Source organism: Harmonia axyridis, chromosome 2 (assembly GCF_914767665.1).
Source record: "Harmonia axyridis chromosome 2, icHarAxyr1.1, whole genome shotgun sequence".
NCBI lineage: Eukaryota > Metazoa > Arthropoda > Insecta > Coleoptera > Coccinellidae > Harmonia > Harmonia axyridis.
Window position 1 is genome coordinate 30,855,558 of NC_059502.1, and position 24,582 is coordinate 30,880,139.

Genomic DNA, 24,582 nt, shown 5'->3' on the forward strand with positions numbered 1-24,582 from the left:
AATAAGCAAAAAATTGATCCAGATTTTGAGAAAGATATACAGATTGAATAACAACCGTGTTTTAAGCCTCAACTTCAGAAACATTCCACATCAAGACAGAAGAGGAAGTTTGAGTCAGGTCATAATCAAGAAAATAACTAGAAAATTCTACGCACGATACAGAAATCATAGTAATTAATTAAACACACTGTATATCGAAATTTCTTGAATTTGATAGGATATTCGAATAAAAGAGAAAAAAATATAGGGAGCAAAGTTTTTATCGAACTTTTGATACTCAATAAATCTAGTAGAGATAGGAACAGTTCAGAATTTAGAGTTAGGCGATGAAATCGCTCGACTAGGTTTTAGGTGGCTATTGCGAAATCGATACAGATGTTTATTTAGCGATGAAGCACAAATCACCAGGGAAGGTATTGATAATTTTAATAAATCACAGAAATACCTTGCTTTCTTTATTTTTCCTCATTCATTCGAATATGCTAGCAAATTCAAGAAATTTTGATATACAGGGTGTTTTTTGGGTTGAATATTATTTATCAATTTTTCCTAGGCCGGACCTGAAAAATGAATTCATTTGCTATGTCTGTATGAAGTTGTTGTTCCAGAGAATAAACGAACCGAATATCATGAAAATATATAGGGTGGTTTGAAAGTTATGGGTAATTGAAGAAATTGACAAAATCAATAACACTGTATCTTGATTATGAAGAGAGATTGACCCTTCAAATCTATTCTTAATCGCCTCAGTGTCCTCGATTTACCCTTAGCTTCCGCTCATTCACCAATTAATATCCCTGTATAAGGCAGCAAATGGAGAGATATTGACATTTTCACGTGAATCATGGGCCTTGGGGGGGAACAACCAAGCTTTGGAAATGAAATATCTAAGAAGAGCGAATATATGAATTAAGAAATTAAAAAATACGTCAAGATCTAGGAGACAGATTCGTTACACGAATTGATATATAAAAATAACTAAGTTGGTGCGGCATTTTAACAGAGTGAACATCGAAAGCCTTTTAAACAAATATAGGAAGCCAAAATACAGAAGAGAGGAAGACCAAAGCAAACTTGGAAATAAATCTTTAAGTGAAATAATTATTAAGAGAAGACAAACATGGAACTAAGGCTATGAACAAGAGAGAATGTACTAAATTTGTGCATGGAAGTGAAACAATATTAAGAATTTGACCTATTTAAATTATATAATTAGATCAAATAATGAACTGATTTGAAGATTTGCAATACCCTTAACCCTACACCGTTCTATGGCAATTGAGTTTTTCGATAATGTACAGGCTGTCCCGTAAATAAAATATTTACCCCCCGGATATCAGCAAAATCAATTTTACTTTCCTAGGCCCAATAGTTTCTGAGATAAGATTTTTTCAAATTTTCAACCAATTGACACTAATACTGGAACAAGCGCAAAATTGATTATATAATAGTTTTTGATCTCTTCTTCTAGTGGAGCACCAGGCAAAAGTTTGTAATTCTGAAATATTGAGCCGATATTGGTTCCAAACAATTTGGGACGACTCTCCAGTGTGTAAAATAACTTTCTAATGAAATGTTTTATTAGAGAAATTTTCTGTGTAGGAGTAAGATCTGGATATCTGAGTTGAGTTCGTTGACGGATAAAACTTTTGCTATGTCTATGGTTCGGGTTTATATCCATATGAATAGAAAAATTGTGAATTCTGAAAATCAGATGAGAAATAGGAAAACGAATGTTGATATGTAAGCAAGGTGTATCTGATATGGGCAAGATAGATCTGTGTAATAAATATCTAGATTTATGGGCTAGGTAGTTTTACCAATTCGGTGGATCTATCCACCATGTAGATCTAGCAATTAGGTAGATGTTCCAACAAGGAAGATCTGTTGGTTTACTTGTTATTATCATTCTAATTGCGTTATCCAACAGTGCGTAAAATAATCCATCGCTTTCAATGAATTAATACCATCACTTCAAATCGGTCGATGAGCTGGGTTATTGAAATCCTTAATGAGATAGCACGAGTTTATATGGGTGAAATTTTTCCTCTATATTTAGATATGACCCAGAAAACCATTTATGAGAAAAAATACATATCGAATATGCGTGTCATGCCGTACCATTCGAATATTATCATGAACCTATGTTAACATTGGAATTAGTGACCGTGAAAATACATTTATGCGATACAAGCTTCATACGCGATAATGCCACTTTCAATTTTTTGAAAAAGAATTTTTTTCCAATTCTTGCTTGTATCAGGAGATAGAGATAACATTTTGCATAATTATGTATTCCTTATCATTTGCATTTTAAAGTTTTTAGCACATTGTAAGCCTTACCTATTATGTTTATGTATTATTTTTTTCAAGTACAATTTTTATCCATGGATATATCGTAGTTCAATTTTTTGATTTATATGCTATACTTACATTTCACAATAAATATTAAATGCGCAGTGAATGTATATAGACAAATTTATTTATTTATTCATTCATGCGGGCTTGCCACATTACAACTTTAATTCTATAATGTATTCTGAACAAAAAAGAAGAAAAAAAAAAATCAAGAACTAGATATGAAAAGCAGAAAAATCAACATTAACATGTAAACAAAATATTATCATTAATAAACCTTATTCCTATCCAAGTATCGCTTCATTGAAAAAATAGACAATGCAAACAGATCAATATTTTTGGAATTGGCTTGTGTCAATGATCTGTCTATCGGATTATTGAAACTATAATTAGTTGGACAAAATCGAATAACAAACAGTTCTCGGTTTCTGAAATTTATAGTACAACAATTCAGCGTCACATTCTCTAACAAATGTCATATAATATGAAAATACCTTTACATAATCGGTAATACTGAAATGGTACTAGATAATCCGTCTGCTCAGTTGAGGTCATTTTTTTTCGGAAGTGATGGTGTATATTTACACAGGGTGACCCATTTTAAAAGATCCTCAGAAATTGGGAAGATCCTAGATCAAAAAATGTTCCAAATGAAAGTTTCTTAGTCTTGAGGGGGACATCGAATACAGACACTCAATGTGACTTTAGAGTCAATGTCGAATCGTTCTGTTTTTTTTTTTAATAGGAAATATACATTTTTTACAGCATATTAAGCTTCTTAAAAACTACAAAAACTTCTCTGGAAGTATGAAGTTTTTTCATGCTTGTGTGATGTTCAAGATAAATTACTTGAAAGTTATTTTCCATAGAACCATTTGTTGTTGTATTCCGTATGAACATATTCAAAAATGAAAACAACTTTGTATTCTGACTTTTTTTGACCCGTAGGTAAACATGAGTTGACTCCGCGATAATAAAATCTCAACGCATTCCAATTTTTTAAATTATTATCACTGCAAAAAGATACATTCGTACATAATTGTGAATTTTTTAGGATTGTGCGTAATTTCAGACATTTTTCTTTGATATTATTTTTTCTTATTCCTTTATTTCTCCTAGTTATTTTTCTCGTTAATTATTATTTTTTACAACGTTTGAAGCTTATAACAAAGTTCGAACTGTGCACTGCTAATCTTGGGGAAACTTTTAAAGATTCAGTTGAAAGAAATGTGCTTTCAATTTTTGTTTGATTATTCTGATTGAAAAATAAATTTTGGTTTGTTATTTGTCGGTCCATAAATACTCACTTCTTTGATGATGCTCAGAAGTTTGTGTATATCCCCCAACGGTTCATATTATAAAAAAAATTATGGAAAAAAAGGTTCTTAGTTTTTTCACGATGAATGAGATTATATGAAATGAAATATATATATATTATTCATTCAATAAATCTCATAAACCTTGAAATGACCTTGAAATCGAACCCCAAGGTCACATTGAAGGCTGCACTCGATATCCCCCAGAAGAATAAGAAACTTTCATTTCAAACATTTGTTGATCCAGGCTCTTCCCAAGTAGTTATTCTCTGAATGTGACAGTAATCCCTAAGCGGAAAGACAAAAATTCCTTGTGATGAAATTTTAATAATTTCCTTTTTCCTCTATTCTTCAAGTCAGCTCTGCGATTGTTTGAGTACGTGATAATTGATTCAATTGTGAACGTGAAAGGATATTACTTCTGATTGTTCCTATTCGACTATTGCGATTTAAGTGTTCGATGCAATTTTTAATATCCACTTTACGTTTATTGCATGTCAATATCGCATGTCGAATGGTCTGGAATAACGAAGCGGGAAATGCTTATTTTTAACCGTGATAGGGTTGGGTTAGTCGTTTTATCATCGTTACCGCAGGGTGCTTCGCATTAAGTGATTAAGGGTCAAGGTCAGCAGGAATGGTATTTTATATACATATATTCACGCTTATCGTTTGCTGTTTTTACATATTTTGCTGAAATATTAAAAGAGCACTGAGAAATAGTCTGGAGCCTTTAAACATTCTTCCATTCATGTACCAATTGCGTTCTTGGAGATAACATATATCTATATACTATTTTGTGGTTTCCAAGGGCGTAATTGGCACATGAATGAACGAGCGCCCAGAAGTTCTCGACTTCACGTCAGTGATTCCCTAATTATTTTTATTAGTTCCCTCATTGAAGTAGAATATCCTTATACGTGAAGAGTTTCTGCAAACTTGTTCAAATTCATATTGATGTAACTTTTCGAATGAATATCTTATGAACGCCTGGGTGAATGAAAAAGACCATATTTCCACTTGTTTATCAATCCTTGATAGATGATTCTGTTTTTTTTTGTGTTAGCAAGGATTGATGTGTTTAACCCTTTTTTATTTTCATCTACTCATTGGCTACTGTAGATCTCTGTATGTACAATTGTAAATTAGTAATCGCGTACAGACTCTTGCCTCTTCCTTCAATGTTTATGCTTAATACCTCACAATCTTCATTATTTTTTCTTGGTCGTGTTCTCGATTTGATGTTTTCTTTCACAAAGTTATTGCAAAGATGATCAACGTTTTCTATATGTGATATTGTCGGAGTTTATACTTATATCAACCAATAATCACGATGGTTATCAATTTTCACAATATTTCCATTAAGATGAAAATTGTTTCGGCATTCGATTTGTTTTTGGAAATTTCTTTAGAATCTTTAGTGATTGTTTCATATTAATAACAGAATGTACAACATAATTGGAAAATTCAGGACTTTTTATGTGTAGCACAATCAGTTTTTCACCTGACGTTTTGCTCACTACTATGGAAGCATCTTCAAAGGTTTTTCATCGTCGAGTTGCAATCCATGATTTAGAGTTCTCTGAAGATGCTTACAGCAGCAGTAGGCGGAGTATTAGGTGAACAAGGTGACAAGGCCGATATGCTCCGAATTTTTCAATAATGATTCCTTATAATGATAAAACAATCACTGAAAAGAATTTTTCAAAAACAGATCGATTTCAATAAAAATCGATAAATTCGTATGTTATACTATCATGATTTAGTCTCAATTTATGTGTAACTGCATATATTAAAAGGGGAAAATCCAACCTTTCAAGCATGCGCTCATTATTTTTCACACAAATTATTAAACCAAAAACGGTATGAATGACATGTTATATGTATTCAAGGCATGAAAATTTTGACCAGAAAGTTCTCTCATGTTCGAGTTGTGTTCAGGAGAGTAAATACAAATGTTAAGGCAAAAATCGACATGCGGAATTTCTTGAAAGAACTCAAAGAATACGAATTGCTGCTTGTTTTTTTGAATTTTCAATTCTTCGTCGATAAGCCGAAAATTTGAATTCTATAATAAATATTCTAGATTGTTATTCATCATGGTCAAAAGGTTGACATATTTTATGAATTCTCTTCATTTCTGACAGAGTTGAATCATTCCGGGCTTTCTGGCTGTAATCTAATTGGTTTTCTCACATAACGTTTCGCCTACAACTGTGGTAGGAATTGGTTGCGCGGTTGTAATTCAACCGAACTGGATGTTATCCTTGGGATTATAAATTCACGGCTAGACTTGATATTCAAGCTACTTCACTTGGCTTGACTTGAAATCAACTCAAGTTCAAGTCAATCTTAGTGGTTTTTAAATGTCAAGTCAAGTCAGTATTTATTTAAATCAAGTACTTGACTTGACATTGAAACACCACTACTTGACTTGAACTTCAGTTGATTTCAAGTCAAGCCGTGAATCCCTACTTGGGATAACATGGGTTTTTCTACTTTCTTTGATAGGTGGAGCGGGTAGGTGACTTAACCATGAGCTATGAACTGTTGCTGCCAAAGATTAGGGAGAGAAAGATAGGAAACGAAGCGACCCAGACGACGCCAGCGACATCTGTTCTGTCAGTTGTAAACAAAATTGGTTAAAATATTATTACGGAGGCTATTTATAAACTATATAAGATTAGATTAATCTAATCTAACCTAATCTTTGCTTTTGAGTTAAATCAAAGATTAGGGTTAAATCTTTATTTGTAAACGTGCTGTGCAAAGATTAGTGTTGTGGTTATTAAGCACACGTGTTATTGAATCTGTTTATCAAAGATTAATATTAATTTGCTGTTCTTGTCAAGACACTATTATTTAGTGCCAAAAGTTGGATCGAATTCTCTGGACGCAAAGATCTTGACCTGGGTGCTTCGAAAGACTATAGTATGTGTAGTGAGCATTTTACAGAAAACCAGTTCAAATGTATATATCCACGGACATTGCTTTGGCGTGGAAGTATTACTCATGTGAATGGACCTAAATCAGATGTTCTTCCTGAATCAGAGTCTAAGATGATCATCCATGAAGAAACTGTTCAAACGGATCAAAACGTACCTCTATCTAATATTGGTGAGTTTTTCCTGTTATTAATTGAATCACAAATGTATAGATTAAATATCACACGAAGGAATTGAAAACTGAGTGACATTGTATTTCTTTTTTTGTAGAAAGATTCTGCGTTTGCTGTGAACAAATATTATCATTTGATAATTTTTGAAAAGAGGACACATGAATGCAAATCATATTTGTAAGTCTAGTTACTTGAAGTTGTTGAATGAAATTATCAATTCAAATTAGTGATAAATGCAATAAGAAGAAATTGTTTTTCTTTTCTCTAGATGTTACAACGGAATCAGAAGGTTTTATAGAAGCAAGTAGCAGTTCGGCCACCCCCAAATGTAGTGGTAGTTAGCTGAGCCCCTTAACCAACCAGAAAATTGAAAGAATGAAGGCTAAAATCAATTCTTTGAAGTGCAAAATATTTAGGCGTAAAGTTCCCCACTGTTTTTGCAAAGGAAGACCCATCGAGGCTACCAATAGAACAAATATCTCAAGGTTGATATGTGAATCAAAACGAAACCTTTCCAAAGATGCTCATATTATTTTTCCTAATGAGTTGAAAGCAAACTTTGATAATAAATTCAACAGAAGATATGATGATGACTTGAAAGAAATGTGCTTGTTATGGTATTATGCTTCACCAAAGGGTTATAAAGCATTATCCAAATCACTCAACTTACCCACTGTTAGGAGTTTGAGAAATTGGCAGGCGAAGCTTAAAATTTCTCCTGGTATAAGTCCAGCCATAGAGGAATCGCTCAAAATTCATTTTAAAAATTGCACATACCAAAAAAGAAAAATTTGCATATTGATTTTTGACGAAATTTTTCTTAGTGAAGAGATTCATTATAATAGGGCGACAGATAGAGTAATTGGAGTTGTTGATACTGGCAACATAAGGAGAAATGAGAAGGCTACGTCTGCACTTGTCTGTATGGTAAGGGGCATCGTTTATAATTGGAAATTCACTTTGGGGTACTGGTTTTTGGCCGTACGGCCACAAATTAATTTTTACCATCAATTTTTTCTGATTCACTTGACTCTGCTTTTAAAGCAGGACTCATAGTGAAAGCTGTAGTCTGTGATCAAAGTCCTGTGAATCAGAATGTGGCCAGGCAGCTCAAAATTTCAGTTAACCAAAGTTGTTTTTCCAGAAATGATGAGAAAATTTTTTTCTGTTTGATGCTCCTCACCTACTGAAAAGTGTTAGGAATAATTTGGCGAAATATGACCTAATTTATAAAAACAAAACTGTTAGGTGGAAATACATTGAATCAGCTGGCAAATCTTCAAACACTCTACGTGTGCGCTTGCTACCTAAACTCACTGAAGAGCATTTCAATGTGACATCATTTAATGCAATGAGGGTAAAATATGCCACTCAAGTATTAAGTGAATCGGTAAGTGTAGCAATGCTCGTACTACAGCAGTTTGGAGAGTTGCCAGCTGATTCCTTAGCTACAGCTGAGTTTGTGAGTGATATGGATGAACTGTTTGATTGTTTGAATAGTAGCAAACTCGATACTGATTTACTGAAGATGAGATATGCCATGAGTGATGGATCACCTCATGAGAAATTCATTTCAGAAATCAGGGACAATTTCAAAAATTCGAGGTTTCTACTATCTAAACGATCTATCGTTCCCTGCATTAATGGTTTTATCATAATAATTAACAGTGTCTTACAACTTGCAGAGGACTTGCGTTTGAATTATGGTGTTGCGAAATTATTGACAAGACATCTGAATCAAGATCCTGTCGAAAATCTATTCGCCACTGTAAGACAACAACACGGTTGTTGCCGGAACCCAAGTTCTTTGCAATTTGAGAATGGTCTGCGGCATACATACCTCACAAGTATTTCAAAGTTGTCAAGTCAGACAAACTGTGAAGATGACTTCTCATTTTCATTGAGAAAATTAACTGAGTTGAGTGAGCTTTCCGAAAGTCAAATAAACAGTCAACCTGAAGCATCTTTGTCTTGGAAAGCTATCGATAATATTGATGTTGACCTGCAGGATGAAAATGCCTTATATTATGTTAGCGGATATATGGCAAAGAAATTTCTAAAATTGCACCCTTGTGAAAAATGTAAAAGTTTACTCGTGGACGATGAAAAAAAATTAACAGGTCAGCATCAATTGTTCACATATTTCAAACAGGGAGAATCACTGCCAGAATCTGAAGGATTGCTTTATGCTTCTCAGTTTTTATGAATATATAAAGAAGCTTGAAGTAATCCATAATGTGCACTTCAAGGACCTTCTACATAGTAGGCATATAGTGGGGGATCTAGTGGAAATAGTCAGAGGAAAAATGAAATTTCATTTGATCTGTGTACACCAGAAGCCTCTGGCCATTTCCTCAAGATGTTTATGACTACACGTTGTCTTTGGGGTGTTCGGTTCGAAAATCAAAATAAAATAAAAAAAGTGAATACAAAAAATCAAAAACTCAGAAATCTATGCAATGAATAATGATTCACATTTAAGATTACTTATATATTACTTATTTTTATGTATATATTCTTCTGTACATTTTATTATGTTTATTCAATTGAATTAAAAATTCCACTAATTTGACAAAGCATTTTTATTTAAATAATCTCCTAATATGTTAATTTCATAATATATATACAAATATATATATATATATATATATATATATATATATATATATATATATATATATATATATATATATTTTTTCCCCCGTTTAACGGGTTGGTGCCTGAGCCAACCGGGCCGACGAAGCCAAGGTTGTCTCAGGAGCTAGTTAAGAACTTCCTGACTATATGTGTTGTGGCCAAAATTACCTCCTTCTGAGCTTGGCTGATCAAGCTTGTGTTTAGCTGTAGTCGTGTGGTGTTTTCAACGAGGTGGGACTCAACCAATACATTCACCGAAATTATGAGGGGCAATATAGAGGTTCTCTCAAGTCAATAGATCTCCTTAAGCTCGAATGCGAGATCATGGTACTTGGTCAATTTCTCCGTGTATGCTCGAGCTAGATTCTCATCGGCCGGTACCGTTACGTCGATATATATATTTATATATATATATATATATATATATATATATATATATATATATATATATATATTTTTTTTTTTTTTTTTAATCACCGTTGTAGGGTAAGGCTTCGAGGTTGCCGGTTCCTCACAGAACAAGGCAACACTCAATATATATATTCTTTTGAGAAAGAGCAATAAAAATTATTAATTTCAAACAATCAAGCAGATGTGTCGATGAATCTCAGTACTAGCAGAGAAAATGTAACGGGGCATCATACATTTCAACGTATGATACAAGAGAACAGATAAAAACCTCAGCAAAAACTCTGTCTCCCCGTATAAAAAAATATATTTTAATATGGTATAAAAAAATAGAAGCTACTAGTGAATGTGGAATACTGTGAAGATTTGAAATTCGCGCCAGATATAGATTTCTTTTTCGTTAGATGATTTCAGCGCCACCTGTTCTTTCAGTTGTAAACTGCGAGCCTAAAAGTGGGTCGCCATTTAGCACTAGGGTTAGTACGGCGTTTCCTATCTTTCTCTCCTTAATCTTTGGTTGCTGCCATGTCATTTGAGTTGATGTTATTGGAATGCTTGTAAATTTCGATAGCTTGTATATTCATCCGTGGGGTAGTTTTTGAAATTTGAGAGAATTTGATTGTTTATTTCTGCAGTTTTGTCCTCTCGTGTTTGATGTCTTGGCATTCATGTTCATTTTATTTCTATCTAGGAGGGCTTGTCTCAAGTGAGTTGATTCTACTCAGTTCTCTTAACAATTGTATTGTGTGCTCCCTACTTTTGTTGTATATGGCTAGTAGTGTCCTTATGAAGATATCAATCGGTGTGAGTAGGTTATCTATGTTGCCAATTGAATAACAGATTAGTCCAATGTCTCCGAATATTCTTCGAACGGCGGTAACAACAGCATATGAATATGGAATCTAATGAAATATACGAGTAATTCAATTGCATAAACAGGAGAGAAGATACATCAGTCGTTCATAGCGTATGGATACTAGCAATACATAGATCAAACCCGTACCTAAGCAGTCGGAAGGAGATGAATCACCTACACTCACTGTACCTTATGGGGAAATTATAAATACCGTATTCGTACTTGCACAACTATTTTCGAGAAATCCCGATACAAATTACAATTTACTACTGAGCAACCTCTGAAGATGCCTACCGCAGTTGTTGTTGAAACGTTTATTTAAAAACCAATTGGACCACGGTAGAAATCTCCGAATTATTTAACTCTGTTGAAAACTCCATCTATGAAAGCTTTCAGAATTAAATCCCTTCATGTTCAAGAAAAAAATGAGTATGTTGTTTTCGCTGTTTATTTTGTTGTTGTTATCATAAATCAGGTTTGATTCTAATGGGGATTTTTCATTTTCCATTTGTTGAAGTGAATCTTGGATGCTTGTATATATTGTGCCTCTGATTTTCGTTGAAGTTTATCTTCGTATCATTTTTTATTCAATCTATTCCATAAAGGCCGTGCATGTTTACATTTTGAGTTGATTGTGTGAGATATACTTGATGAACGATAGGTGCTAGTTTCGAAATTCGCGCATTTTGTGTGATTTCGAATAATTATTATTATTATTTCATTTATTTTTCTATTGTCTATATGTAAACACGTGTTATTTATAAAATATGCTTTTATTCATTTTTCTAGTGGGCCATACTTTCTTCCATTGACCATCATTTTCTATTTCCATTCCGGTGTATTCATCGTCAATTTTTACCTGTTCCTTTTCAAGGTTTCATAATTTATTGAGAATTTTTGCAAGTAAATATTAACTCCAAATTTTCGACAACGTTTGCCGAAGAATTCCTGTTCAATTGAATAATATTATATCTAATTATACTCGATTAAGTCATTGGTGCGTAGCTCACAACGCATCCAAATGATATGTTTTAAACGAGCCTAGGTCACATGTTAACATAAGAAGACTTCCCTTTTGTTATGACAATCTCGACGTGATCACTTGTAACCTCTTGTTGTGAATTTTTGACGTGCACTTTTTTTAATACAGAATTGGAGTATTGTGAGTATTTTTTCATTGTTGCTTTCCTGTACACTCAATGAACACCAATTGCGTTTACTTACTATCCAATAATTATTTAAACTGAAAATTGTGATACGAAAATATCAACCTAATCGAATTTATTTCATGAATTAATTATTCCCGTTTGTGTTACTCCAAAATAATTTCGAATCGAAATATTCAATCAGTTAAGTTCAACTTGTCCACTTCGAAGCAGAAAATACGGAAGTTTTATACGGATGAAATTATTCAATTATATACTTATAACGTAGATAATTTAAGACACGGAAAAACATTTTATGATATTTTGTACTTGAGTCATTATCGCTAATATCAGCAAAAAGTGTACTTCAATCTGAATCAGGGTAACTAGAAGAAGGATAAATCTAGCAGGCAATTCGAAACTCGTTAATTCATATAATTTTTCATGATTGTCGGAGTATTTTATGTTTTACAAATGAATAATTTCCATACATTTGTCACACAATAATAGAGAGATATCCATTGAATTTTTTTCCTCATTTTGGTCAAAAACAATGTTTCATAATAATTTTCGAATAATTGGTTCTGAATGTTGCATATCATTGATTGAATTATCGATATTATAGATTCTTATTTTAATTATTTACCAATCCACGAAATATCTTCTATATACTTTTTTTTTAATGTCTACAATTATAGTCCATTCATACTAAAACTAAGCGTACCTCTTTCTCAACATTAAAATAATGAATCAATATTTTAGACATTGAATTTTGAACCGAGATCCTTTATTTTCGTCTTTGATCCGATATATCATAGTTGATCGTTGTAAGGTCACAATTTAGTACTGACGAGAATTAGTAGCATGGAAGGTTTGTTTTTTGCTCGGCACCAAATCATCGAAGACAACATTTTGCATTCAAATATGTATACAGGGTGATTGATTGGTGAATGAGCGGAAGCTAAGGGTAGATAGAAGACACTGAGGCGAGTCATAATAACCTTCATTTGAAAGGTACATCTCTTTTTATGATCAAGATACAGAGTGTCTTATTGATTTTGTGAATTTCTTCAATTACACACAACTTTCGGACCATCCTATATATTTTCATGATATTCGGTAAGTTTATTCTCTGCGACAACTATTTCATACAGACATAGCAACTGAATTTTTTTTCAGGTCCGGCCTAGGAGATATTGATGAATGAGATTCAACAAAAAAAAACACTCTGTATATCAAAATTTCTAGAGAGTTTGGTATGATATTCGAATAAAGAGGAAAAAAACTAAAGGAAGCAAGGTATTTCTCGAACTTCCGATTTATTACCCAATAAATATATTAGTAATCGGAAAAGTTCAGAAGTTAGAGTTAGCAGATGGATTCGCTTAACTAGTTTTTAGGTGGATATTGCGAAATCGAAGAGTTTTATACAGATGTTTTTTTAGCAATGAAGCACAAATCATCTGCGATGGTAGTAATAATTTGAAATAATCATATGTCTGCGCCGAACCAAATCCTTTTGCTACAAAACACGCCCAATACAGGTTATCGTTTAATGTTTGATGTGGTGTTTATAATAGTAGATTGGTTGGTCCGTACGTGTTACTACCGTTTTCAACTGGTGAAGTTTTGTTTTGATTTGTTTCAAAATATTTCACCTGTTCTGCTTGATGCAGCTGTTGATGTCGGAGGCATGTATTTTCAACACGTTAGGGCTGCACTTCATTTCGAGGTCATTGTGACCAATTTCTTGAAATAAAATATTCTGAATTGTTGACTTGGTAGGGGTGGACCTATTAACTAGCCTGAATGGAGCACCGACTTAAATCCTATCAATTATTTTGTCTGGGTTTATCTACAATCGGGTTTTTACTCGACGATAAAACTTTTTCGTAATAGCGTATTATTTTCCACACGTATTGACGTTTGGAAAGTAGTACTTTTCCAAATTCGTGCGGAAAAAAGCCGTGCTATTCACTATCCGCACTCATATGCGTGCAGAAAGTGAATAGGAAGGTTTTTTTCTGCAAGCGAATATTAAAGAGTTGCATCAACCATAAAATTTTGGCATGTCTCTATGCGCCAATCATAAAATTCAAACGTTCCTCTATGCGGTTGAGCGCACAAGAATATTATTTCTTATAACGTCAGTCGGTATCAAAACGAAAACTCTCCGTGAAAGTGTTTCATTTACGCTAGTAGGAACAAATATTGTTCCTAACCCATGTAGAAAGTGCCTTTTCGGCACTCTACAGCTTGACTCCGCCTCGCGTCGTTCGGTCAACTGCAGTCTCTTGCGGAAAAGTTTCACTTTCCACACTTGTTAGGAAAATAACTATTTTAGAGAATCGAGACGCTAGCAACAAATTGAGAAATGATAAATGAAAATCAATAACATGTCTAATTGAATAGGCACAAAAATGCATTGAGCAGAGTAGCAGAGTAGCCATTTACAGCAATTTTTGTGATACTTTTTTTTCTGTATCAAAGACTTTTTTATAGTATTAAGGTTTTTCATTAATATGTTCTTCATCCCCGATTAGTTGTCCTATTATTCAAAGTATGATGTATATGTAGTGGCTAAGAGAACTGGGGAAATGAAATTATTAAAAATATCAAGAAATAATTCTTGATATTTTTAATGAGTTGACAAATACCTGATTGAAGTTTGGAACTATTGACGATACAGTATATGTTTACTCCTGAAATATATAAGGGGTTCACTCCATATGAATAGCCTTGAAAATGACCAAAAATAAAGGTCGAAACGTCGGTATTTTATAACGGAATTTCATTTCCCTAGTCCTCTCTTAGTCACTACATTTACATCATAAATTGAGATGTTATGTTTTTCAGAACTCATTCATTGTTTATTTTCAATTTAAATATTCGATAAACAAATTTAATCCTCGATGAAATCGGTTTCATCAGTGGTGATATCACTAATTGAAATGATTAAAGAATTCTCCAAACAGAGACCTCTGCAAAACTTCGTTGTCTTTCAATTTTGTGACCAAAAAATTCAATGAATTAGTAAAATTAATAATTGCCGAATGAAATTATTTTTTTTTAATTGAAGTAACTGTGTTCAGGTTTGACTAGATTTATTAAGTATGTAATCGTATGCGGAAAAACGAGAAATACCTTGCTCCATTTAGTTTTTCTCTTTTATTCGAATATTCTAGCAAATTTTAAATTTGAAATTTCCATAAACAGAAACTTTTTTTTTATATTATTTATCAATTTTTCCTTAGCCGGACCTGGAAAATAATTTCAGCTGCTTTGTCTGTATCAAGTAGTTGTTGCAGAGAATAAACGTACCTGATATCATGAAAATATAAAGGGTGGTTTGAAAGTTATTGGTAATTGAAGAAATTGATGAAATCAATACAACATTCTCTATCTTGATTATAAAGAGAGATAGACCCTTGACACATAGGTTATGCTAACTCGCTCCAGTGTCCTCTATCTATCCTTAGCCCCCACCCATTTACCAACGAATCACCCTGTATATTGGTTTGAATTTAACTTTTTATTGAAATTTACAAATTTTTTGCGACTCAATGCTGCATCTTATTGACACCATTATTGGCACTCTATGACAATTTCATCTTCGTTGTATTTTCTAGCATCTTAACTTCCATTCGATTCTTCCTGAAAATACCGGAAAAATTCGAACAAATCATTCCCCTCTGCGCAAAATATACTACGATTCATAAGGATTGGAATAGATTAGATCAGATTTAAGGAGTTCCATTGAACTACGACCTAATGGTCTATTACCTATGCACCTCATCAGTGCTATTCTCACCTTTACTTGATCTTAAGCAAGCCAGTTTCAGAGTTCTAATGAAATCCGGAGCCTGGTATGGCTTCAAAGAGGCTACTTCCCCACTTCTACAAGTTTCTTAAATCATATTTTGTGTTGGCTAGTGATGGCGAGGCATTTCGTCACCAGGTGATCCGGAGTTTCTTCCTCCTCGGCACAGAATAGCACATGTTTTCTGTTAGAATCATTCTAATGAGGTGCTTTCTGAGGTCACACTGCCCTTCAAGGAAACCAGTGAGGAGGTGTTGCATATTCTTGCTAAGTTTCAAATACTTCTTAGATCTCGCTGTGTCAAAAATGTAACACCGAAGCAACCTAGTTCTAAGCTCAAGACTGAGGTCACGATTCACAGAAGTATCTTCATGTTGTTAAGAGTCTTCTTCACCTTCTCGATTCTATCAACTCTAAACTTTCGGGAAAGCGGAAAAACAACCCAAAGAATTCCTGGACTACTACGAATCTACCACCAGATAAAAGAGTCTAAAGCTTATACTTTAAATCGAATGTTTCGATGACAACAGTAAATCGTGAACTGTACTACTCAATCTCCCCGAAAAAGCCTATTCGGCAAATGTTTTCTTTCTGAAAACCTTGGAAGGTGACAGGCAATCTCAATTCTCACAATTTAATTCCTCTCAGATCGGTATAAAAGACTCGTATATTCAAGACAGCCAGGATAGTTTTAATGGGTAAAAGACCCACACTGTTTTTCGAAGCGATATTGGTCCTCCATCCATATAATTCGGAAAGTATTTAATTGTTATTGAGAGACATCAATTATAGGAGTCAGTAAGGGTATGGAAGTTACAGCCCCTTCAATGTGAAACCCATTAGGTAATTTTCATTGCAGTTTGGCAGGCTCAAATTGAAATTTAGAGGTCATTGAAATATTAGTTTATTACTTTGGAGAGTCTTGAATTTTCTTTTTTTCTGGTTGGGCCATCATCATGAAATTCTTTATCCGAGCGAATTTTCATCTGCTGTTTCGTAATTGCTATATTCACAGAACCCTTTGACGGGTATTGCTCATCAACGAACTCAACCGTGGCATTCGAGATCTGAATCTACCCTGAAAATTTAAAGTCTCTACGCGTCTACCTGTCCGAGAGATATCGTGTTTACGACAGCCAGACATAGGGGCAGAATAGTGAATCATACGTAATCAAAAAGATATAGATCCAAAAAAAAATTGCAAAATATTTCAATCGATAAATATATTCTTGCTGATATCAGAAGCAGACATGTTAATTAATTTTTTCATTATATACCTTCATGATTCCTCATAATATATATTTTCAGTTTCCATTCAATTCAGCCAACCTCACATTATCCCACCTATTTATTTTCAGTTAACTGACTTCATATAGTGTGAGTTCAAAAGATTTTTTAAATGAGATCCGTTTTATTTGAAGGTCAGCTGATAAGATTTGACATTGCGGATATCCTACGAAGGAGTGTCCTCTGATGATATCACTAGTCTGCATCACTCAGACAATACGATCGATGATGAATGATTTGTTTTGTTTTTTTCGTCAATGACACGAAATATATGGACTGCAACCTAGTCTGTGAGGTATACAATAGAAATAAAGATGTGTTTTTTGGCATATTCAAGGATTTTCGGTCATTAATTCGAGGACAATAGAAGCATTTATGCTAAATTCATGACGGATTATGAACAACCAGAACAAAAAATCCACATTGATCCTATCAAAAAACGAGATAGTATTCCGAATAACTTTTAGATTTTGAAAATAGTGGGATAAATAAGTTCTAATGAATATTTCATATTGAAATTCAGTAAAAATTCTCATTCGATATATCTTACGACATATACATATCTATTTGCTCAGAATATAATTTGATCAATGACAATTGACGATAATTATAATAATATATCATTATTGTAGTTTTAGGGGTATAAACTCCTTTATGAGATATATCTGAAGCCAGTATGTCCGAAAGTTAATGCTGCAGTTTAAATTAATTTTGGGACGTAGATATTTAACATAAAATACCTTGGTAGAATAAATACAGGTCTTCTAGTGAAATTAATGTGAATAAAACAGATAAATTTTCAATTTCAGAAGTTTCAATCAATGAAAATTCATTTGAACTTAATCCTCACAAATTTTTCTATAAGTAATACTACAATTATAATTTAATCTAAATTGTAACTAGTTTCATATAGTGGCGAAAACGTTGTTGATTATAGGAGATCTTTGGAGACTAGCATCGAAACTGTTTTATATTCAGAAGAAAAATTACTCCGATTTTTTCAGCAATTCAGAGTTGTCCAGATTTTAGTTCAATAACTTAGGCAACAAATTTTTTCATGAAAAACGTTCATATAAACATAATACATACAGGGTGTTGAATTTTGAAAAAAATCTGTTTTTTACTGATAACTCTAATATGATAACATTAATTGTTTTAATTTTTAGAAATCTAGATGATGTAATGTTTCGAATTAGGTGTCTCCTGCCAAAATTATTCAGTTACGTAGATATAGGGGTGCGATGATCCTTTTATTATTACAAATCTACACCACTGTATTATCCGAAAAAATTGAATTATTTTTGAAATGAAGAGAGTTATACTTAAAGAAAGGTCGTCTGAATTTTTTTTATAAAATGTACCGTTGTCGAGATAATCGAGTACGAAGCAAGAACTAAATCTACAAAAATTAATGTTTCATGTTTTCCCATTAGTGATAATTGAAAGTATAAAAATTGGCGTAGTTTATTATAACGCTTTCAGATGGCACCCTGTATAATGATTAATATTCGAAGGTGTTATAGAAACAAGTAGGTATAACGATTATAATATGGTTTATATTCCTGCGAAGAAAAATGTTTTATATAATTATTTATTATTTCAAAGAAACCTAATTCTGAGATCTGACTAGTAGGGATAGTTTGAGTTATTGCACCACTGTCTCCGAGTGTGAAGCGTAACTAAATGCCAGTACTACCATGGCATAAAAATTGGTCAGTGACTTTGACAGGAGTAGAATTGTTGCCTATCGAGATGTTCATTCTATCGCATAATTGGGCGCATTGTTGATTGTACTGTATGACGGTAATGAGTGTGTCTTGTCAGAAAAAAGCGGTGGAATACAAAGTAAGTTTGATCAATAGATCAAACGTTGTGTTAGACATAGATTGAAGATAAATTTTTCGACATTAGATCTCCGAGACTGTTTTGCTACTATGTATCAGATAGCTTAGCAGCAAAGGTTTGGAAAAAGCAGACATACAGCAGGTTAGACTTGTGCAACATCAAATCTGAAGCATTACATATCTTCAGGCTGATATTTACATCATAAGCGCATACTAAAGCTGAATAACCAAGAGACCATCAGGATATCATTGATATGAATAATGAATAGCAGTGGTCCCAAATTTTATCTTGTGGTACTCCATATAAGAGCTCATACCCAAATGATTTTGTGCCATTAAAGAACAACCGCTGTTATGATCACTGTATTTAGTGTACTTTGTAACTGATCTTTTTTATTGTCTTTCGTATAATACCAGGTTATTCCTGCATACGAGACTTTTAACACTATTTTTATCATCTTCGCCTTTTTTTCTAAGGAAAGTTTACGTTTTGGGTTGAGCGGCGGGTACGGTCTCCCATGAAATTGCCTTGCTTTTCTTCTATCTGTTTGTTGAAGATCATTCTTTCATCTATAACTGCTCTGTGATATTTTGCTTCCTTTTTTTTATTCTATTTTGATTGATTTTCTATTTTGACGTTTACTGCTCTCTCTTTCTTTAGTGTTGCTCCTCCGAAGTAGATTGCAACTGTTTTCGTCGTATTCAATTTGAATCTCCATTTCTTGACGTATTCCATTAGTTTATCTAGATCTATCTGTAACTGCTTAGTAATTGTTTTCCGCATTTCACTGAGATAGTAAATAGCGGTGTCATCTTGACACTGAGCTATATTGCATCTATAATATGAATAGAAGCAGTACTTGGGAACTCTGGCTGCAAGTTCTCTAATCGTCGACCTGGTGCTATCGATATTCTCTCTGAATTTTCTATTTTCCGGGTACGATTGTATTAATCTCGTAAGTTTGGTTGGATATTTCATCAACTTCATATTGTATATCAGACTTTGATGCCACATTTCACCGAATGCCCTTTCTATATTCAAGAATATTGCACCAGTGTCTGTAGAGAGGTTCATTTGCTATTGGAGGTTAGTCCTACCAGTTGGTGGATCATTATATGCTCTTTCCGAGACCCAAACTGGTGTTTTCTGCGAATCTATTTCTCTTTCACTTTACTAATTGCTGATTATAGGCTTATGGGTCTATAGTTCGCATTTTGTGACTTTTTTTTTTCCAGAATAAGATTGTATTCGCCGTTTTCCATTTGCTTGGATAATATCCTGTTTTCAGTATGAATCTGGCTAGCAGAGTACATACTACAGAAAGACAAAGATGAGAAGATATAGGGGATGTACCTACTCTAGTACTCTCTTCTTGTTATCAATTGGATTTATAGTGTTTGTGGAAAATAAAAGGAAAATAATTTGTCGCTCTCCGTTTGACTTTCGGCATTCTTTATGCATTCTTTCTTTGTAACACATTGATTTTACAAAGTTACCAATTTGCCAGTACTGTATAAGTGATATAAACTCTCTTCGTGTACTGAAGGAATATTTGAAATGATTCTCGAGGAACCATGAAGGATCGATGATTTGAACATTTCCGTTGTTAGGTACTGTTATGGCATGGTACAAAACAAATCAGAAAACAATTTAACCATTGTTTCCATACTTCGATAATGACAAATTTGACTGCATGAAAAAAGCCTCCATTCTTCATCAACTGAATCAATTGACCACAAAACTGTGGAATTATCCAACCGTGATGTTGCAACCAGACGTCACCGTCGACAGCGATTAAAGTAACTTCCTGACCGAGAACATGAAGTTCGGAGTATTCATCCCATCCAGTATTGTTGGATCTGATGGCACAAAAATCCATCAACAAAACACGATTTTAAAGCCGCTGTTACACTTGACTGACAACATGGAACAGGGATTAGAAAGGTAACGTTGTGTTTACACACTGTGAACAATACCGTGCTGCATTGTGCAAAGAGTGGACTTGAGTTTTGTGTTGTGATTTGCGGCTTTTTCGATTACTGTGTGTGCATAACATCGAATGAGGTGTCTTTCTGAAGATATGAATGATGAACTCTCTGTGGATTTCATTTCTCTGTTGGTTCTTCTTTTTTGTTTTTTATTTTATCATGATATTGCATTACGATGGGTAGAAATTGTATTCGATGTTTCCATTTCATATACCGGTCTCAGTAATCTTTACCGAAATGCGTTTATCCGTTGAGAATTATCTCTTAAATTTTGAGTAACAGGTGCTTGGTGCTTGTCAGTGTATAATCATAAAATGGATCATTTTTGCTTGGCAAATTGTTGAAATAACGAATATTGAACGACCCTTTACATATATTGCTCCCAACAAATTTTTTGTTGACTATCACACCTTATTATCGAGTAAACTTTTTACAACATTTAGGTTTTTCCATCCGAATTTTACTGAATCATATTAATATTTGGAAGAAATCAACTGCCGAAATTTTCAACAGTTTGAAAAATATCAATTGAATTAATTATAGGACTAACTATTGATCAATTTATGTGTAAATTTCCTGGTGAAATTTATTGCTGCCAATACAGACTAATACTTTGTATTATAGTTTTTCGTGACTAGCTCCTTTGATTCTTGAATTAGTTTATGATATTGGGAGATTTAAAATTTGATTTGAATAGAACACCTAAATCATTTAATCAACAAGAATGTTAATTCTCTGTGGGGTACATTCTTAGTTAAAACCCTTGTACAGTGCATCCCATTTTGGGTGAGACAGCCAGGTTTCTCGCTTGTTATTTAAGATAGAGCCTCGCGGTTTTCCCGTTCCTGTCCTACTTTTTCGTGGAACTCAAGTTGGTCTAATCAGATTTTGCATAACTGTTTCCGTTCAAGAGATACAGGGTGATTTTGAAAATTGATACTTTTCGGACACCTCCTTTATCTCCGAAGTTAACAAAGATAATACACTCATCACTAACATGAAAAACTAAACGTAGGTACCTACCTAATAGCAACAAATAAATAATACAAAAATTCATAAACATTGTATAATATCTTACAGATTAAACTCTTCAAATTGCTGTCCATTTTCCCTAATACATATTATATACTACAGTTAAAGACACAACAGTCTCGAAGATCTTCGTGCATCAACAGAAGCAGTTTTTCAGGATTTAAAAAACCGCCTGTTATAATATAAAATGCACTCAGGCGTATTGAAAAGTTTTGTCAATTATGTATTAGGTGAAAATGGACAGCAATTTGAACAGTTTATTCTGTAGGATATTATGCAATGTTTATGAATTTTTGTATTCGTTGCTTTTAGGTAGGTACCTACGTTCTGTTCTTCATGTAAGTGATGAGTGTATTATCTTTGTTTGCTTACTCTACTATAAATAAGAATCACAAATGAAAATTATCCAATTGATTCTTTTTTTATATTGGAAATCCATTGCCCGTTAACAAAAAAATCATCATTATTTGATGTTTTAGTGTTTTTTTAACATTTCTGAACATCCTACCTATATAGTATCATACATCATTTTGAAGGGAAAAAAATAACGAATTCAACGAAGTAATGATATATAGGGTGTTCCATTAAAAAAAATATAGGTTTGTGTTGAATCTTCAAAACCATACCCCGAAAAAAAAATTGAGTACGCCACTGGATTCTACGCAGAATTCTGATTCAGACGTAGTTTTTATCTCAGCATTATTTCTTATAACTTCGGAGATAAAGGAGGGGTCCGAAAAGTATCAATTTCCAAAATCACCCTGTATCTCTTGAACGGAAACAGTTATGCAAAATCTGATAAGACCAACTTGAGTTTCACGAAAAAGTAAGATAGGAACGTGAAAACCGCAAGGCTCTATCTTAAATAACAAGCGAGAAACCTGGCTGTCTCACCCAAAATGGGATGCACTGTACCGGCAAGTCAGGTTCATCTATTTTTCAAAAGATTCTTAGAGCAGCCTGGGAAAGTTGTAAAGGAAATTGAGGAAAGCTCTTACTTGGTATCAGGATCATTTATATATTATAATAATATTCATTCACCATTTCAATTTTAAATACACAATAGTCTTTAAGCTAATGATAAACAATATAGAATCCCCACAATAGGATAAACCTGTGCGTGTTATCCATTCGTATATAGCTGTAGCTGAGGCGTAATTTATTATTATTTGATTTTGGTCGGTTATACATAGAAGACACAATTCTCTAAAACTTAGTATGAACATTTGAGTAGATAATTAACATAAAGAAACAGATTAAAATTCAACATAGACGAAATTGGGTTATTTTATTTTTCATTCTTGCATTTTCTCTGGTTTTGATGACGCGTCAACATGAAATTGAATTAGATTTGTAAATTGTTATTTCACATCTAATTTTCATTCCAAACAATTATAAATGCAGAATCAATTAATTGAAAGAGCTAAATTGAGAAATTGAATAAAAACCCAACTAAAATATGCCTGATCTCAAGAAAAAATCGAAAATTATCATTTCAAACATAAACATAACAGTATAGGAGTATATTTACAAATTTTTTTGCATGTACGCAAAAAGCATGGATAATAAATGTGTGAGGTGCGCAAACCACTTAGGGAACGGAGTTGTCTCGCGCGTATCCGTTTTTTTTTTTTTTTTTTTTTTTTAACGACTTTATTCTTCAATTAGATACAACAAGGCGACAAGACAAGACGTTTCCTAATGGAAAAGAGCACCTAGTTGCGCTAGCCCTAGGTGCGCCCGGGAATGGATTGAAAATATGTACCTGGTTTTTCTAGGCTTCATGGATAGTGTTCTAATACTAGGAGGGTCAATGCAGAGTAGAAGTTGATTTTTGTTTAAACATTATTTTCGTGACAATTTCCGGATGACATTAAACGTACGGATATTGCATTCCAATACCTTATGATTTTGCAATAATTGGAGGAAAACATTTCTTCAATACATTTTACGATTTTTAAATACGTTTTGAAATATAATCGAATAACAAATCCGACCGCCGTATGTCATTCGCGATCAGCCATCCAAAGCTTTTCTGGAAATCTAAAGGGTTTTCCAATAGATATTCAATTTTGATTTGAGAAAAAACAACTTTATTTTAAAAGTAATCAATGGATGTTCAATAAATTGTGAAGAGGAAAATATGCCGATAAAGATGGAAAATGACATCAACCGGTTATATCCTTTTCATGAAATTATACCATTCCGCACATTTGTGGCCGTATGTTCTAGATAAATTCACGAATTCTCTCTTTTACTTCTTGAATCGATTATGGAGCATTGGCAGACTTTGTCTTTCACATCACATCAAAGAAAAAAGTCTGAAGGTGTTGAATCATGAAATTTTGGGGGCCAATTGTGATAACCTTTTGGAGAAATAACGCGGCCAGGAAACTTCTCCTTTAAAATTGAGATTGTTTCGTTGCTTGTGTTGCACGTTGTGCCGTCTTGTTGAAAATAAACGTTATTCACATCAATATCTTCCAATTTTTGCCATAAAGAAATTCATAGCCTAATTTCCACGATCGACGACGAATCGACAAACCGGTGTTTGTGTCAACACTATGGTCTACAACAACAGTATTCTCAGTTGCTCTGGAGGTACGCACACTGTTCCGATTATTCACATCACTAATTTTTACACCAATTTCACTATTATCGGTGGAGAAGGTGCTTCGCGACAACCCAGAAGTGCTTTAGTTTTGCGAACTGTGACTGCAAAATTGTCACCATTTTTGTAATGAATTTTAACAATTTCATTGCGTTGAGGAA

At 33.4% G+C, this 24,582-nt stretch overlaps 1 protein-coding gene across 3 annotated transcripts in view; it reads left to right on the forward strand.

Annotated features, from left to right (window-relative positions):
• Positions 1-24,582, forward strand: part of LOC123674262 — a 47,808-nt gene that overhangs the window by 4,389 nt on the left and 18,837 nt on the right. The window contains exon 1 of one of the 3 annotated variants that reach the window (XM_045609223.1): positions 20,595-20,734. The exons of 1 other annotated variant lie outside the window; for it this stretch is intronic. In XM_045609223.1, coding sequence (XP_045465179.1) covers positions 20,610-20,734 — 125 coding nt within the window. In that variant the 5' untranslated portion in view covers positions 20,595-20,609. Of the gene's footprint in view, positions 1-20,594; positions 20,735-20,855; positions 20,906-24,582 lie in introns of those variants that run through there. One more of the 3 variants, XM_045609224.1, reaches the window with a different exon arrangement.